The following is a 17,296-nucleotide window of genomic DNA, read 5'->3' as shown; positions in this document are numbered from 1 at the left end:
GTTTGGAAATGTGCAAGATGCTTAATTTTAACATTAAATAGTTGTGACTCCTGAAATTCAGATGTTTTACTAAAGCTGAGAGATGAATCATCCTGAATGAAATGTAAAATAATTTCTGTTGCAGTTTTACTTGTAAAGAAGTCACGGTGTCTTCATTGGCTCTCTGTCTGGTCCCTGTAGCTTGTTTGCGTCTATCCTGTGTCTTGTTTTTGTTACAAGATTTATAATTTAATAAACTACATTGATGAGGACATCGAAATTGACCCAGCCAAAGTGAAAACAATAATTGAATGGCAGCCCCCCAAAACTCACAAACAGCTCCAGAGCTTCCTAGGGTTTGCCAATTTCTACCGTCAATTCATTCTCTCTTTTGCTGAGATTGCTCTACCCCTTACAGAACTACTCAAAACAGGTAAGGGAGGGGGAAAACCGTGACCTGGCCAACTGCTAGCATGGACTATGAATTGTCAGGAAGCTTTTGAGAATTTAAAGAGACTATTTGCAGCTGAACCGGTCCTAAAGCACCCCTGCCCCGGGGAGCCCTTTGTAATTCAAGCAGATGCCAGCGACGTGGCAGTTGGAGCTATGTTACTACAAAAGAATAAGAGTGGAGTCCTACAACCTTGTGCCTACACCTCTAAAAAATTCACGGAAGGTGAGAGGAGATGGACATTCTGGGAGAAAGAGGCCTTTGCAATTAGGTGGGGGCTATTAAACTGGCAACCCTATTTAGAAGGGAGCAAGGTGCCTTTTGAAGTATGGACAGATCACAAAAATTTACAGGCACTAAAAACTCCCCGCAAATTGTCTGCAAAGCAAGTGTTATGGGTACAGTATTTTAACCATTTTAACTTTACTTTAAAGTACATACCGGGAAGGAAAAATGTCCTAGCTGATGCGCTATCCCAACTGCCACAGTACAAAAGTGAACGCGAAGAGGTCTACGAGACAATTATCCCCAGTTCACAACCTGCAGCACAATTCACACCTCGCAGAACCCCTAATCCTGATGACCTGGAAGCGAAGAAGATAAAATGAGAGCTCCTTGCCAATCAATGGTTCAAAGATAATCAAACCTCCCTAACATGCAGGGATGGTTTGGCATACATTGGGGAAAAATTGTATCTACCTGAAACCCTCCGTCTCAATGCTCTCAGACAGAGCCATGATGTAAAACAGGCTGGACACTTCAGATATTTAAAAACTCTACACCTCATCCACCAGCAATTTTGGTGGCCGGGGCTAAAACGAGATGTGGAAAACTATGTCAAGACTTGTACCGTATGTGCCACCATGAAAAGAATTCCAGGGAAAACCCCTGGGCTACTGCAATTGGTAGCCGACCCTTCTCAACCATGGGAAGAAATAGCCCCCCAATCCAAGTGGGGAAAAGGTTTATCTGTCAACTAAATATTTATGTCTCAAATTACCCAGCAAGAAATTGGGACCAAAATTCTTGGGGCGTTTCCCCATTGTGAAAATCATCAACCCGGTCACAGTAAAATTGAAACTCCCCAGGCTTTTGGGGAAAATTCACCAGGTATTCCATTGTAACTTACTGAAATCTTTTCGAGCCTCCACTTTAAGATCTCCCCCTAAGAAAGCACCTGGACCCCTCGTAGTAGCAGGTCAGACCCATTATGAAGTGAAATGTATTCTTGACTCTAGAATCTTAAAGGGAAAATTGCAGTACCTAGTACAATGGAAGGGATACCTATTGTCTGAAGCCATTTGGGTGAAATCTACCGATGTGAAAGCTGACAAACTTATTAAAATGTTTTATGAAAAACACCCCAACAAACCAAAAGCCAGCTCCTAACTTGTGTTTGTTTACATTACAGGATATGTTCTTTTTGTAAGGGGGGGGGCAGATGTCAATGCTGCAAACATTGACATATTTTTTGCACTGACAATATAAGAGACAGCCTATTACTTTAATTGCTTCACTTTGGGGGAAAACGTCAACCGGATGTTTTGAGAAGATAAGAAAAGCCCATGTACAGAATGGGAAGTGAAACTTCATATGTAAAACTAATTGGATAATGTGATTTATGACATGTAGATAAGGGCAGGGATTGTGTGTGTTATGATGGGTTTGGGGTGAGGAGATTTCAGATTCTGGCATCCCTCCATGAGTGCCGATGTTTCATCTCATTATTGAGACTTTTTAGATAAACAATGCCTGCATTTTGTTTGAACTGTCTCATTTATCGGAATTATGACAGCTATACCTCTGTTGTTTTTTTTAAAAACTAAAATTTGATTTTTTTTTACTGAAATACATGCTTTTTACATGTTGAAGATTAACATATACATAAATGCAAATAATACTGCATGTAGAGCTAAGTAAATTTTTAGAAGTTGGTTGTTTTAACACCTGCACAATTTTCAGTGTTAATTACCAAACATTTCAAACTCAGAAGATTGGTCAGTGAGAATAAAAGCTTCCCTTTAAAGCTAAAGAGGTCAGCCACCGCTAAATGTCAAAATTTAACTGACTTTTTTTGTGAGCTTATTAAAGTACAGTTGAGAAAAGTTTCCCTTTTGTTATCTAGATCTTTCCTTTTGTTTGTTGAGTGTGCAAATTTTAACAGAAAAGACAGTGTTATGTTCAGTGTGCAAGGACTTGGAAAAAACATCAAAACAATTATTTGTTGACACTGTGGTCTTCTTTGCAGCTTTTTGAATTATATTTTCCTTTTGAAACAAATGCCTAGTTTATAAATGCTGGTGATGATGCTTGTACTGACCCCTAAGTGGAAAAGTATACCATTTTAATTGGAGTGCTTTCTCAGACAGAAAGCCTTGTTGCACAGAATTTAGCTGGTCTATTGTCTAATTTGGGATATCCAATTCATTTTAGGGCTAAAGAATGCCTTCCATAGGATTCTGCAATAATCAGAACATAAAAGCGGAAAGGGAAGTTGTTTTGGAGCTTACTAACAGGCTCAAATTACAATTCCTTAAAGAAGCTATATTGTTTCTTAGATTAATGCAGCTTGAACAGTGAGAGCCAATGAAAATAGTTTTGATTCAAGAAGGTACAACAGGAATGACATTTATGCACATGCATGCTCCTTCTGAAATCACCATGTAGCCCTAATGCCAAACACACATTTTTTATTGGCAAAACACAATGATCCCTTTCCTTAGTACAACTGCAGACAGTTGCAATAGGTGTCTGCAAATATCACCTTTTATATTGTGCGTTTGGTGGTTGCTGGTAGTGTCAGAATGCAGAAAACGTGTGGATTTCCATTTCTTATACTGCTTGCTGGATAAGGATTGGCTGTTCTCTAGGGTGCTTTAAAAATGGCTAGTTATAAACATGCTTTTAAAAGAAACATTTGATATGTTTGGCCTCTCAAAGGACAATGTAAACTGCAGTATCTAATGGAACTTTGACATGGAATGTGAACTAAATCTGAGTGGTGATAAGCTGATCAGCACACTTCTATTGCCTGCTGCTAAGTGTGAAAATAACGGCAGGGTACTGCAGTGAGGCAAACATGGATTGGGTTAGATTTTCAAAGCAGTGAACCCAGTCTTTTATACAGAAGCTACTTAACACAGCCAATCAAGTTTTGTGAATTAACCTGGACCTTAAAAATGGCCCAATAATAAAAATAAAAAAACTCTGAAGAAGTGTTATAAGCAGGGCTTTTTTTGTAAAAGAAAAAGGTGCCGGAACTCACACATGTCACACAACCTGCCTTGCCTACCCTACAAGGTTCCATCCAAAAAAGGTGCCGGAACTCCGTTCTGAGCATTCCATGAGAAAAAAAAAGCCCTGGTTATAAGTGACCCTGCCAATTTGATTTTAATGATCATATCTGTGCAATAGATACTACTGTTAAACTTGTTCATGAATCAGTGTAATATATATTCATATATCTAACTGTTATTCCTTGCTTTCATTTGAGCCTCTAAACTAGAAAGGGTTTTTATAATTGCTTTTATGGCACTATATTAACCCAATGACTGTTTTGAGTTGGGAGTGGTGTATATTGCACCAGGCCATAGAAACTGCTTGGTAATAAAGTCTATCTTATTAAACTAATTGTTAACTTTTATTTTTTTTGCTGAAATATTAATTTTTGTGACTTTTTGGGATTTTGCTAAGATTTATGAACATATAACATGTTTTAATAGATAAATTTTTACCATCTCTGCCATTAAAATTTGTGACTGCACTTTGTTGTAAAACATGTAAAAAAATTCAGAAATAAATCACTATTTTCTTTCATGTATTTGCTGAAGGTTGGCATAGAATTGCAGTTGAGACACCTACAATAAATGATATAAATTAAGAAAATTGAATTATGTCTTATCTATTCTGTGAATTCATTAGGTGGCTATAAAACAAGTTGCCAACAAATTCCTTCATCTAAAATATAAGTTAATATTATAGACCAACAGTACCTTTAATGATTATAATTAGACAATGAACATCCTAAAATGATATGCAAATTGGAATAAGAAATTGTTCATTACTTGCAAAAAACTCTAAGTGTACTGACAGTCTTTTTCCATTTAAAATGAAGAATTAATTTCTCCTGTTGTTGGAGTATGTGTATATGTGTAGGGTTATCTGTAGCAGACAAGTAACATGATTTGTGTTTGCTTGACATGTTATCAAACTGCCGTTTTCTCTACAAGGAAGCATTTTGCAATGCCCCTCTTCCAATTCACATCAAAATATGCTATTATTATATGTAAAACATACTGAATGATTTGAAGATACCAATTCCCAGTGAAAGGTTCCTCTCATGATCGGTTAGTTAAATGAATCTTGTTATTTTCAGCATGCAAGAGACACAGCTTCAATTGTCTTCTTTTAAAATTTGCGAAGCTTAACTTTGAGAAGTATAGTTAATGCTTCTGTAAAGTAGGTCTCTGGAGACCCCTGCCATGATTTGCCTTGCTGAACTAGAAGTTTGAGACACTGGCAGAAGGTGCGGGAAACAACTCCCAATTGTGGAGCAAATAAATCAATACTAGTACAACCAGATCACTTTGCATCTAGAAGTTGAAATAAAAATAGCAGAGTTATAATGTCTGACAGACATAGTTAAGAAAAAAAACACAGACACATTGGCTTGGCTTTTATTGGAAAGCCTAGATGCAATCTATAGTCATCAAGTTGTGGAAAACTTCAGGATACATATAAAGTTTGGAAGGCAAATGAAAAGAACAATACAAATTGGACAAAAAATACATTTCAAAATTGCATGAAAACATTTTGACTAGCTTTGCCTAAAATACTCTGAATTTCCAAAGGTGAATTACTTTAATACAGTTTTTCATTAAAAAAAACTTTTTAGTTTACATTTTCCCCAGTCACTATGTCACGTAGGAACATTTCAGGTATTTTTTACAGTATGAAAAAGATCTACTAAAGACTTATGAAAGAAGGCTAATTGGCCATCATTCAATTTAAGCCAACAGATAAAAGTTTGGGGTTATTTGTGAAAGCACAAGGACACATCAACAGAAATCTTAGTGCTATTCCAACTTGTCATACACCAGATCTGTCGTAGTATTTCTATAGAATAGTATATCACTATATTTCCAGTATGAGCCCAAATAAACAGAAAATCCAGTGCTTTAAAAAAAAAATCCTCTGCAATTCTACCAAACAGAACTATAGACAGGCTATGTACTGAGATTTAAACTGAGATAGGAACTCATGGCACTGATCAGCATTTTTTTAATCCTAATTTCTAAATTTGGATTCTTTGTGTGTCTGAAAAATAACAATTAAGCATTTATTTACACTTTAAATGTAATAAAATAATAGCTTTTGTTCTAAACGTCTAGATTGTTATTGTATAGGTTGTGTCCAATGTGACACAGGCAATACTATGACTTGCTTGATCATTCCATAATTCTTTGACAAGATATATACTCTGTAACTGAAAGCACACATATCTATTACAGAATCTCAGTGCAGAAAGCAATTAGAAAACAATTTTAAAAATTCATTAATGTAATTCCTTTACATGTTTCAGATATATTTAACTGGCATTTATATCTTGATTTTTTTAGCACAGAAAAATGAAAATGGACTAGTTTCCCAAAATAAACAATATTTTTGAATATATGCTGCTGAAAATAGTACGAAGGATGTAAAATAAAAATTAGGCCTTTGAGATTTTTTTTCCTTCCCACATATAAATTATGCAATATTAATACCGATAAAAAGATTAAATGTATTTTCAAATCATGCAACATTCAGCTCAATTGCAAGTAAGTTGTATTATTATACTTATAAAAAAGGATCGGGGATCAAAATATTGTTTTAATGTGTTTTTCCATAAGACAATTACCAGAAATTGTCAATATTTTTTGTGCCTGAAGGTTTTTTCAATGGAAGCTGAGCATTTCAAGTTTTTACACAAACATCTGTACTAACAAATTAACTAGAAAAATGTGAAAAGATAGGCATTACAGAATTTTTAAATATGTTAAACTAGGTATTTTTATTGATTTGTTAATAAGAAAGTGCTGGGCCAACTCTTTGTGAGGCTGGCATTTGGCATGAAAATTATGTTCCCCTCTTTACATCCCAGATTTTATCAATAATGGAGATATATTTAGAATCTATTCAGAAATATTCCTTTTGGTTGCTGTTTCAGGTATTCAACAGGAGAGATCTGATACTATAACCTGGTTTAAGAAAATTATACATGACTTATATTAAATTCTTCTATCAGCACATCTCAAGTCCTAACACGTGTCTTTATAGGCAAGTCTTAAACATTATGATATCCACAAATGCTGATTAGATACTATCCTATCCTATCCTATCCATTTCTTGAATGTCTTTTCATTTTTTTTCAGTTGATAGGAAACCTTCCTTTTTATTCCACCTCCTCAGATAGAATTCTATTTTTTTTCTTTTCTTCCAGAAGAGAATTGAGTATGTTTTTTCATGCAGAAAACCAAAACAAAACTAAACAAACCACAAAGACTCACAGGTTCCCAGACATAAGAAACTCAGTTATTGCTCTCTCATCATCACACATTGACAACAATCAGGATGGCTGGGAGACCTGTTACTTGTCTTGTCCTTTGCAAGCTGGATTAAAAATGTAAGAAATAAATCCCCACAATGATGTGATGATGTCATCATGGGCAGATTCTTATTTATTTCCTGTCCATTTTTTGCTTGCTTCTAATTCTTTTCTGTGTCTAAGGGATATGTGTATGAAAACTAACATCCATAGAAAATAAGCACCTAAAAAGATCCTGTTTTATGAGGCTTCTAGAGGATATTGCTTAATCCTCAGAAGACAAGAGCTAAATTCCCACAACATGGTTGACCAAATGTAGCATTTCCATGATACAATTAACCCCCAACTGACCCAGTTAAGCATATTGTGAGAACCAATCCTGTGTGTTTAGAACAGCATCAACTTGTCTTCATGAACCACTAAATATCTGAGACTGCAGTCCTAAATTTATTCATCAAAGAATACATCCCACAAAGGAATTTACTTCTGTGTAAAGAAGTATGGAAATGTTCCTTTTATGACATAACACAACTTCACATCCCACATGTTTTCTAAAACCCACACATTAGAAAGGTGTAAAAAGAATAAGTACACCTTGAGCTCCGAAAGAGAACAAGGCATGTCCAGCCTACAAAAGTCTTTTATGGTAACAAATGAGTCTTGCTGAATTGTTCTTCCTTCCTTTTAGTGGTAACTGATGAAACCATGCTTGCCAGGACTCAAGCAAAGAGAGAGAAAGAGAGGAAAAAGAGCAGCAACTCTGTTTCCTTCTAGTCTGTGATTCCTCCATCTTTTCTCAAAAGTGATCCAAAGAGAAAAATGCACCGTGTTAAAGTTAATACAAAAATATTAACACTTCTATCCAATTGTTGTATACTGTTATATCTCTACATTATAACTCTTAATACTGTACAGGTATAACATAGTAAAAGATGCAATTCTTTTAAAAAATTCACACACTGCATATTTTTATTATTTTATTTAAGTATAAACTTTTTTAAACACTTTACATAAATTAACTCCTCTGAGACTAATATTTGATGTACAGTAAATTGTAATTCATATAAAAATCCATAAACAACTTGTCTCACATAATTTACAAAAAAAATCAAGCTTCCTTTGCTTCTCTGTGACAAGAATTCTATTTGCCATTTTCCCCAAGGTAAACCCCATGATCACCGTAAAATCCATTACCAAATTTCGATTGTAGAATAAATTGCTTGTGCCAGTGTCCTTTCAAAAAGCAGCACTGTTAAAGCCATTGGGGTGTCCATACACAAAAAGTTTTGTCCCCCTCTTAACATGAACAGAGATTATATACCACATCCTAGGCAGAGAAAGAGAGTGAGCAGGAGAGAAGAGGAGGAGGAAGGGGGAGAAGGGAGAGGAGGAGGAAAAAGACTAAATCTTGTAAGCAAAAGTCAACAATTTAGTAATATTTGGAAACACTGTTATCGCTTTCGGTTTTAGTTACTGGAATAGTCAGCCAGTTGGAAACTCTTTATATCTTTCTTTTTAGTACTTTCCATCCAACATGAGTGTAGCGATATGCATATGTAAACATATTCTTTAAAGCAGATCACCTTTAAGGTCATTCAGAAAAAAACCACAGCTCCAGTTTTTTTTTTAATATTATCATTCTTCTGGAAGGCTCTCTCTTTGTTGTAGAGTCCATTCAGATTGTGCTACAGATAACTCTGAGCAAAGATGTACATTTAGGCTCAAGTAATAATGCAGCAAACTATTTGGTCTCCCCTCTTAGAAGACACTGGCACAAGATCCATCTCTTTGGCAAGCCAAGCTCAACCAATGTGTTACCTCTTTCCAATCTCACTTTGCCTAAGAAACTGTATATTGTTAGCACTGTCAGCTAATTCGGGGTATTGCTCAACAGAGAGTACATAGTACCCATCATATCCTTGAACTTTTCCAGCACTCAAAAGTTGCCTCTTTTCTCCTTCTGTCCATAGCCTGGCCCCTTCCTCTCCATCTCTCACTCGTTGCTGTTCTCTGGCCCAGGCATTGGAGAGAGCCCTTTGCCTAGCCTGTTCTAATATCCGTGCCTTCTCCTCATCAAGCGTCATGCCGTAACGGACATGAAGAGCCAGTGCACCATACTGCATTTCAACATCAGCAAACCTACGAGTCCTGCCATTCACTACAGTGGTGGACTGGGAAACTGTGACATTGATGCCATTCTCCAGTGCCTTCCGGCCACTCGTCAATCTCAGCGTGCCCAAGTCACTCTCGGGTGATGTGGTTTTAATGAAATAATGTGTGTCCTTTCCCTCAACAGTGAAGTGCAGGTTTTCCAGGTAGTATGCAGTATTCAGAACAGCTGCCACTTTGATACAATCTTCATTTGCAATGTTAAGCACATTGGTCTGTACTTTGCCTTGATTGACAGCAAGCATTACTCCTTTTCCAATCAAAGACTTCACAGTTGCAAACCATAACCAGGATTTCTCACTACCAGGTCTACGCTTGCTGATCTGGACTTCTGCCATTTTTCCTAGGGATAGGAAAGCCTTTGCTTCCCTTGCCACTTCTTGTTGCACTCCAGAAATCGGCTGAAAACAAGAACAGACAGATTTTTTTTTTACAAGCCTATAAATTCCAACAGTCAAGCATTTATTGGCATGGTGCCTGCAGCTGACAACATGATATGCCACAATGACACTGCTGCAGCTAATTGAATTCACAGACTGGATTTCACTCTTATAAGTTCTACGTTGCTTGATATATTTCAATATTTATTATCGTTTTTGACCAAAAAGTTTAAAAAGTAGCACAGAATGAATCCAAAGAAAAAAATCAGCCAATCTATTCCTTATTGTGATCATTAACCAATCAAAATAAAATTAGAAACATTGAACGCAGAAATCTGCTATGCTTCACTAGTTTTTATATCAGTCTTTATTGTTATATACCATGAAATAATACAAAAATAAAACATTGTCGAGATAGGAAGATGAATGCAATAAATTGATTTGCTAAAGAATTAAAAACAAAGACATCTTTGGTGCATACTTATAATGTAAATAATTACCAAAATAACTATTACCTGTATTCCTATCAGTAATTTTCTATAAGTTTCCTTTAGTGATTTTTTCATTGCAAAAATGAAAGAAAGTTTATTGTAAGACTCTTATGCTTGCTTATACGCTCGGTTCAATTATATTTGGTATTATCTATTTATTATCAGGCCTAATTTTTTTTCATATGCTATAACTTTATCCAGAAAGGGAATATAGTATAATGTAGTGTAGTGTAGTGTAGTGTAGTGTAATGTAATGTAATGTAATGTAATGTAATGTAATGTAATGTAATGTAATATAATAATATAATATAATATAATATAATATAATATAATATAATATAATATAATATAATATAATATAATATAATATAATATAATATAATAATATAATATAATATAATATAATATAATATAATATAATGTAATGTAATGGTAAAGGTAAAGTTTCCCCTGCACATGCGTGCTAGTTGTTCCCAACTCTAGGGGCCGGTGCTCATCTCCATTTCAAAGCCAAAGAGCCAGTGCTTGTCCGAGGACGTCTCTGTGGTCATGTGGCCGGCATGACTAGACGCCAAAAGCGCACGGAACACCATAGCAGCAATTGCACCAGATAACTCATCCCAAGATTTAATATCCATTTTGGGGAAAGGCCCTCGGTGAATCCTTCATATATACTTATGTTAGTTTTTGCATGCAGAGGAAGAAAATTATAAATATTTTTATAATGATAGGACCAAGATTTCTACTGTAAAAACATCAACACAATGTTTCTGGATTTATGTAACATATGAAATCATTTTGACTCTTTAATAGCTTGGTAAATCACAGAGATCCGTCAGAATACAGCTATTTAACAACTATTTAACGTTTGTAATTTGCTGCTGGTACTGAGAATTTGATGATAGATGGATTTTTGATTTCTGAATATAATTTATAATTGCTATTTTCCTAAATGGTACATATGACTTTCTATTTTACATTTCATAGATTTTTGTAAATGATTTAGTTTTATACTTCTGTTTGGCAATGTATTTTTTAAAACAGAGTTTTTTACAGAGTTTCAACTCTATATAATGTAATACATTTTACCTGGAGTGATTTTATATTCAATATTTTATCTTCACATATAAAACATGGTTAATATTAAAGACAAGTAAAATTGTACTGCTGTACAATATGCATAATTTATATCACCTGTTATTCTGTTTCTTTCACATTCTATTTTTTATTACATTGTTCACTTTACCCTGGAGGGAGGGTGCTGCTATCAATCCAATCTCTATAGCTTCTACAGGGAAAGCTATAATTTGCAAAAAAAAGGATTTTAAAATACTATTATTTATTGATTAATCATTTCTTCCCTCTCACTTCAGTTTAGGAAATGTTAAAATTTAAGCTGAGTCTTTAGTTATTGGGGGAAAAATCCTACAGAATTAACGTCAGTTATATAGTTTGGGGACAAAAGTGTACCAAGAAACATCTCTACAATGTTTTAATTTTTTAAAATTCAATGTATGCCTCTGATGATTTTTCAATACTCTTATAGAATCTTTTATTATATTTTGTTGTAGTTTAATTTTACTTATATTTTTCTTACCGGTACATCATCCCATTGCTGACTCTTCACAAGTTCATAGGAGGGTTCAGTTAAATCAAATTTAGGCACAGGGAAACCTGGGATCGCATTGTGTAGATGAAAACCAAATGTCACCAGCCAGCTGTTAACATCTAGAAAGCAATTATAAAGTTAGAAAAATATCACATGTACCTCAATATGTGATTGAATTTAGTGCAGCATAATTTGAATGAATGTCGGTGAATTGGATAATGCTCTCAGCTTTAAAATTTATTTGGAGGAGAAAATCCATGGCAGAGCTATAGTTTATTCGTTTAAGTTGTCTTCATTTATGTACAACTAATGACCCATAGAAAGAAATGTAGTGTAGCTATTTTTTCAATGCACTATTTATACAATCTAGGATAAACTGAAGCAATAATCTGTGATTCCTTGGATTACAGTGACAAATGCTATAGATGATTCCATGTGATCCACACAATTTATTTATGTGGCTAAGGTTATCTACTTAATAAACATAGGGACAGCACTAGATCCTCACGCCTCACAATTTTACATTATAGCAAGAAATCAGCAATAGTTTTACTTGACTTTCATATGATTTCAATTATTACAAGATAGCAAGGAACAGAAGAAACTATCCAGGAAGAATACTGCTATGAATATATGATCATGACTATTGCAAAAAAAAAAGTATTTGGACATCTTTTAGAAAAAAAAGCCTCTTCAGTGAATAAGGTCTTAAGCATTCTAATTTGGAATATATTTGGTCTTTGGACATAGCTCCAATTATGTAATTCCACAGTGCAACTGTGACTTATCCTTAATGTTGCTGCAATGTAGATGTATTAAACAGGAATATAAAGGTAGCATGATTCTCTCTAGTACATGGTACTGTGTTTCCTAGTCAATAAAAGAGTAGGAAAGGCAATATTGGGATACAATCCCCAAAATGACAGAATGATCTCAGTTCGAATCCAAGGCAAACCATTCAATATCACAGTAGTCCAAGTCTATGTCCCAACCACTGGTGCTGAAGAGGATGAAATTGACCGGTTCTATGAAGCCCTACAGCACCTTATAGAACTAACACCAAAAAATGATGTCCTTATCATCATGGGGGATTGGAATGCTAAAGTAGGAAGCCAAAAGATAATGGAATAACAGGCAGGTTTGGCCTTGGAGTACAAAATGAAGCAGGGCACAGGCTGATAGAATTTTGTCAACAGAATACGATGGTCATAGCAAACACTCTTTTCCAACAACCCAATAGACGGCTCTACACATGGACATTGCCAGCCGGTCAACACAGAAATCAGATTGACTATGTGCTCTGCAGCCAAAGATGGAGAAGCTCTATACAGTCAGTAAATACAAGACCAGGAGCTGACTGTGGCTCAATCATGAGCTTCTTGTTGCAAATTTAGGCTTAAACTGAAGAAAGTAGGGAAAAGCACTAGGCCACTCAGGTATGAACTAAATCCTATCCCTGACGAATATACAGTAGAGGTGACAAATAGATTTAAGGAATTAGATCTGATAGACAGAGTGCTGAAGAACTATGGACGGTGGTTCGCAAGAAGTAGAAACTAAAACCATCCCAAAGAAAAAGAAATGCAAGAAAGCAAAATGGCTGTCTGAGGAAGCTTTGCAAATAGCTGAGGACAGGAGGGAAGTGAAAGGCAAGGGAGAAAAAGAAAGATACACCCAATTGAATGCAGAATTCCAGAGAATAGCTAGAAGAGATAAGAATGCCTTCTTAAATGAACAGTGCAAAGAAATAGAAGAAAACAATAGAATAGGGAGGACCAGAGATCTCTTCAAGAAAATTGGAGAGATGAAGGGAACGTTTCATGCAAAAATGGGCATGATAAAGGACCAAAATGGCAGGGACCTAACAGAGGCAGAAGAGATTAAGAAGAGGTGGCAAAATTACACAGAAGAACTATACAAGAACGAGCTTAACGTCCCTGATTACCACAATAAGGTGGTCACTGACCTTGAGCCAGACATCCTAGAATGTGAAGTGAAATGGGCCTTAGGAAAGCTGAGCAACAACAAAGCTAGTGGAGGTGACAGTATTCCAGCTGAGCTATTCAAAATCTTAAAAAGACGATGCAGTAAAAGTGCTACACTCAATTTGCCAGCAAATTTGGAAAACTCAACAGTGGCCACAGGATTGGAAAAGATCAGTTTACATTCCAATTCCAAAGAAAGGCAGTGCCAAAGAATGTTCAAACTATCGCACCATTGCATTCATTTCACATGCTAGTAAAGTTATGCTTAAAATCCTACAAGCCAGACTCGAGTAGTATGTTAAACTTATATGCAGTGTACATCATGAGAAAGGGCTAGATGAATCAAAAGTTGGAATTAAGATTGCCAGGAGAAATATCAATAACCTAAGATATGCAGATGATACCACTCTAATGGCAGAAAGTGAAGAGGAACTAAAGAGCCTCTTGTTGCAGGTGAAGAAGGAGAGTGCAAAAGTTGGCTTGAAACTTAACATTAAGAAAACCAAGATCATGGCATCTGGCCCTCTCAATTCCTGCCAAATAGATGGGGAAGAAATGGAGGTAGTGACAGATTTTATTTTCCTGGGCTCCAAGATCAACGCGGATGGGGACTGCAGCCAAGAAATTAATAGACGCTTGCTCCTGGGGAGGAAAGCCATGGCAAATCTAGACAGCACATTAAAAAGCAGAGACATCACTCTGCCAGCAAAAGTGCGTATAGTCAAGGCTATGGTCTTCCCAGTTGCAATGTATGGCTGTGAAAGTTGGACCATAAAAAAAGCTGAGCGCCAAAGAATTGAGGCCTTTGAAATATGGTGCTGGAGAAGACTCTTGCAAGGCGATCAAACTGGTCAGTCCTAGAGGAGATCAACCCTGACTGCTCTTTAGAAGGCCAGATGTGAAGTTGAAACTCAAATACTTTGGCCACCTAATGAAAAGGAAGGACTCACTGGAGAAGAACCTAATGCTGAGAAAGTTTGAGGGCAAGAGAAGACGTGGACGACAGAGAATGAGGTGGCTGGATGGAGTCACTGAAGCAGTAGGCGTGAGCCTAAATGGACTCGAGAAGATGGTAGAGGACAGGAAGGCCTGGAGGAACATTGTCTGTGGGGTTGCGATGGGTCGGACATGACTTTGCAACTAACAACAACAACTGTGTTTCCCCGAAAGACCTACCCCGAAAATAAGCCCTAGCCTGATTTTTTGAGGTGGGCCTAATATAAACCCTACCTTAAAAATAAGCCCTAGTTTTGGGGCAAAGTGCACACCTAAAAATCAAGGTAGGGCAAAGGGGGGGGGTGTTGGAGCTTATGATTGCAGACAGGCCTCCCATGGATTGATACTTGCCTTGCCGGAAGGAGCAGATTCATTCTGCCGCTGACAGTGGAGCTCGGCCTGCACTTCACAGTCAGAGGCCTTTCTAGAAGGCCTGTATAGCCGAGAACCGAGCTATGGATTGAATCTATAGCTCTGTTCTCAGCTGCAGATGCCTTTCGGAAAGGCCTCTGACTGTGAAATGCAGACGACACCAAGCTGGCAAGAATAGCCAATACTCCAGAAGGTAGGCTTAAGATACAGGAGGATCTGGCAGACTCGAACACTGGGCGCTATCTAACAAAATGAAATTCAATGGTGAAAAAAGTAAGGTTCTACATTTAGGCAGAAAAAATCAAATGCACAGGTATAGTATAGGTGGTACCTTGCTCAATACTAGTGACTGTGAGAGAGATCTCGGAGTCCTAGTGGATAATCACTTAAATATGAGCCAGCAGTTTGCTGCAGCTGCCAAAAAAGCCAACATAGTGCTAGGCTGCATTAACAGAGGGATAGAATCAAGATCACATGAAGTACTAATACCACTTTACAATGCCTTAGTAAGGCCACACCTGGAATACTGCATCCAGTTTTGGTCACCACAATGTAAAAAAAGATGTTGAGACTCTAGAAAGAGTACAGAGAAGAGCAACAAAGATGATTGGGGGACTGGAGGCTAAAACATATAGGGAACGGTTGCTGGAATTGGGTATGTGTAGTTTAACGAAGAGTGAGGGGTGACATGATAGCAGTGTTCCAATATCTCAGGGGCTGCCACAAAGAAGAGGGAGTCAAGCTATTCTCCAAAGCAACTGAAAGCAGGACAAGAAGCAATGGATGGAAACTAGTCAAGGAGAGAAGCAACCTAGAACTACGGAGAAACTTCCTGACAGTTAGAACAATTAACCAGTGGAACAACCTGCCTCCAGAAGTGGTGAATGCTCCAACACTGAAAGTTTTTAAGAAGAGACCGGCCAGCCATTTGTCTGAAATGGTATAGGGTTTCCTGCTTGAGCAGGGGGTTGGACTAGATCAGACATGTCAAACACAAGGCCCGGGGGCCAGATCCGGCCCGCGAAGTGGTTTCATGTGGCCCGCAAAGCCATTCTGGAAACAGTGAGGGAACGGCCCCCGCTGCCTTGGCTCCGGCCCAGGCCGGCCTGCAGCCAATGTACAATTTTGTGGTGGTCATCTATGCTGAAATACATTCAGTCTTAGCTCCACAAGGCCATCTGGAAACAGTGAGGGACTGGCCCCTGCCGCATCGGCCCTGCCCCTTAGGTGCATGCTGGGGAGGTATCACCCTTTGTGAGGAATGAAGAAATGCACCATCGCCTGGAAGTGGCCAACACATGGCCCTGCCTACTTTGGGCAGGCTAGGGGCTGGGCAGCATTGTGATTCTCTTCAGATTTGTGCCACTGGCTCAGCCTCTCGGCGCTGTGAGGAGGGCCATGTGCATTCCGGGCGATGGTGCATTTCTTCATTCCTCATGAAGGATGACACTTCCCCAGCTGCATTTCTTTCCTGTTTTTCTCCCTCCCTCATTTCAAATATTTTCCCATCACTGTTCTAAGGAAGGAAGGAAGGAAGGAAGGAAGGAAGGAAGGAAGGAAGGAAGGAAGGAGAGGGAGGGTCTGAGGGAAGTCCTGCCTTAGTCCTTCCCTGCTGCCCTTTCACCATCCCCTTGCCCCCTCCTCCTGGCCTAACCTGGGTGGTCTCCCATCCTATTGCTAAGGAAGCTTTGGATACAAAGCCAGGTCTCCTCACATGGAGAGGAAGTGGGCCTCTCTCTTGACGTTGCTCTCATACCCATCATGAGCAACCTGGCTAAGGAGAGCAAGCACAGCAGCTGGGCACCCTCTTGGGGAAGTGGGGGTGGGCTTAGTGCTGCGGGTGCTTGAGGGCTAGGCTGGGCATTTGACCTCCACACCACCGTCCAGCCCCCCCCACACGCATGGCCTGAGAGGATCAGTGAGGCTCCTCCAGTGGACCATGCCTTGGCACTTGCCCCGGTCCCATCTCCTGCCAGAGACCCTCAGATTTGTCCCACTCCTGCCCAGCCCCCATAGGCACCCTTGACGTGAACGATGTAGAGCTGGCCACGCCCACCCAGTAGGCCACACCCACTCCAGCCACGCCCAAACAGTAGGCCACGCCCACCCTGGCCACACCCACCCGGCCCCTCAAGGGTAACTGCAATGCTGATGCGGCCCTCAATGAAATTGAGTCTGACACCCCTGGACTAGATGACCTCCAAATCCAAAAGAACTATTATTTAATCTACAACCATAAATAGCAAGAAGGAATGTTTGCACATTACTTTGCCCACTG

General features: G+C 38.2%; 1 protein-coding gene across 3 annotated transcripts in view; it reads right to left on the bottom strand.

The window, feature by feature from the left end:
• Positions 1 to 6,329: 6,329 nt before the first annotated feature.
• The window catches only part of TENM3 (teneurin transmembrane protein 3), a 229,182-nt gene continuing 218,215 nt past the window's right edge, over positions 6,330 to 17,296 (bottom strand). For all 3 annotated transcript variants that reach the window (XM_083367441.1, XM_083367442.1, XM_083367443.1), the window contains 2 exons: positions 11,654 to 11,784; positions 6,330 to 9,586 (listed from right to left, as the gene is read on the bottom strand). In XM_083367441.1, coding sequence (XP_083223567.1) covers positions 8,831 to 9,586; positions 11,654 to 11,784 — 887 coding nt within the window. In that variant the 3' untranslated portion in view covers positions 6,330 to 8,830. The remainder of the gene's footprint in view (positions 9,587 to 11,653; positions 11,785 to 17,296) is intronic.

This window comes from Vipera ursinii (genome assembly GCF_947247035.1).
Source record: "Vipera ursinii genome assembly, chromosome: 7".
NCBI lineage: Eukaryota > Metazoa > Chordata > Lepidosauria > Squamata > Viperidae > Vipera > Vipera ursinii.
Note: the sequence above shows the minus strand (reverse complement) of the source record. Positions and strands in the feature narration are given on the sequence as shown.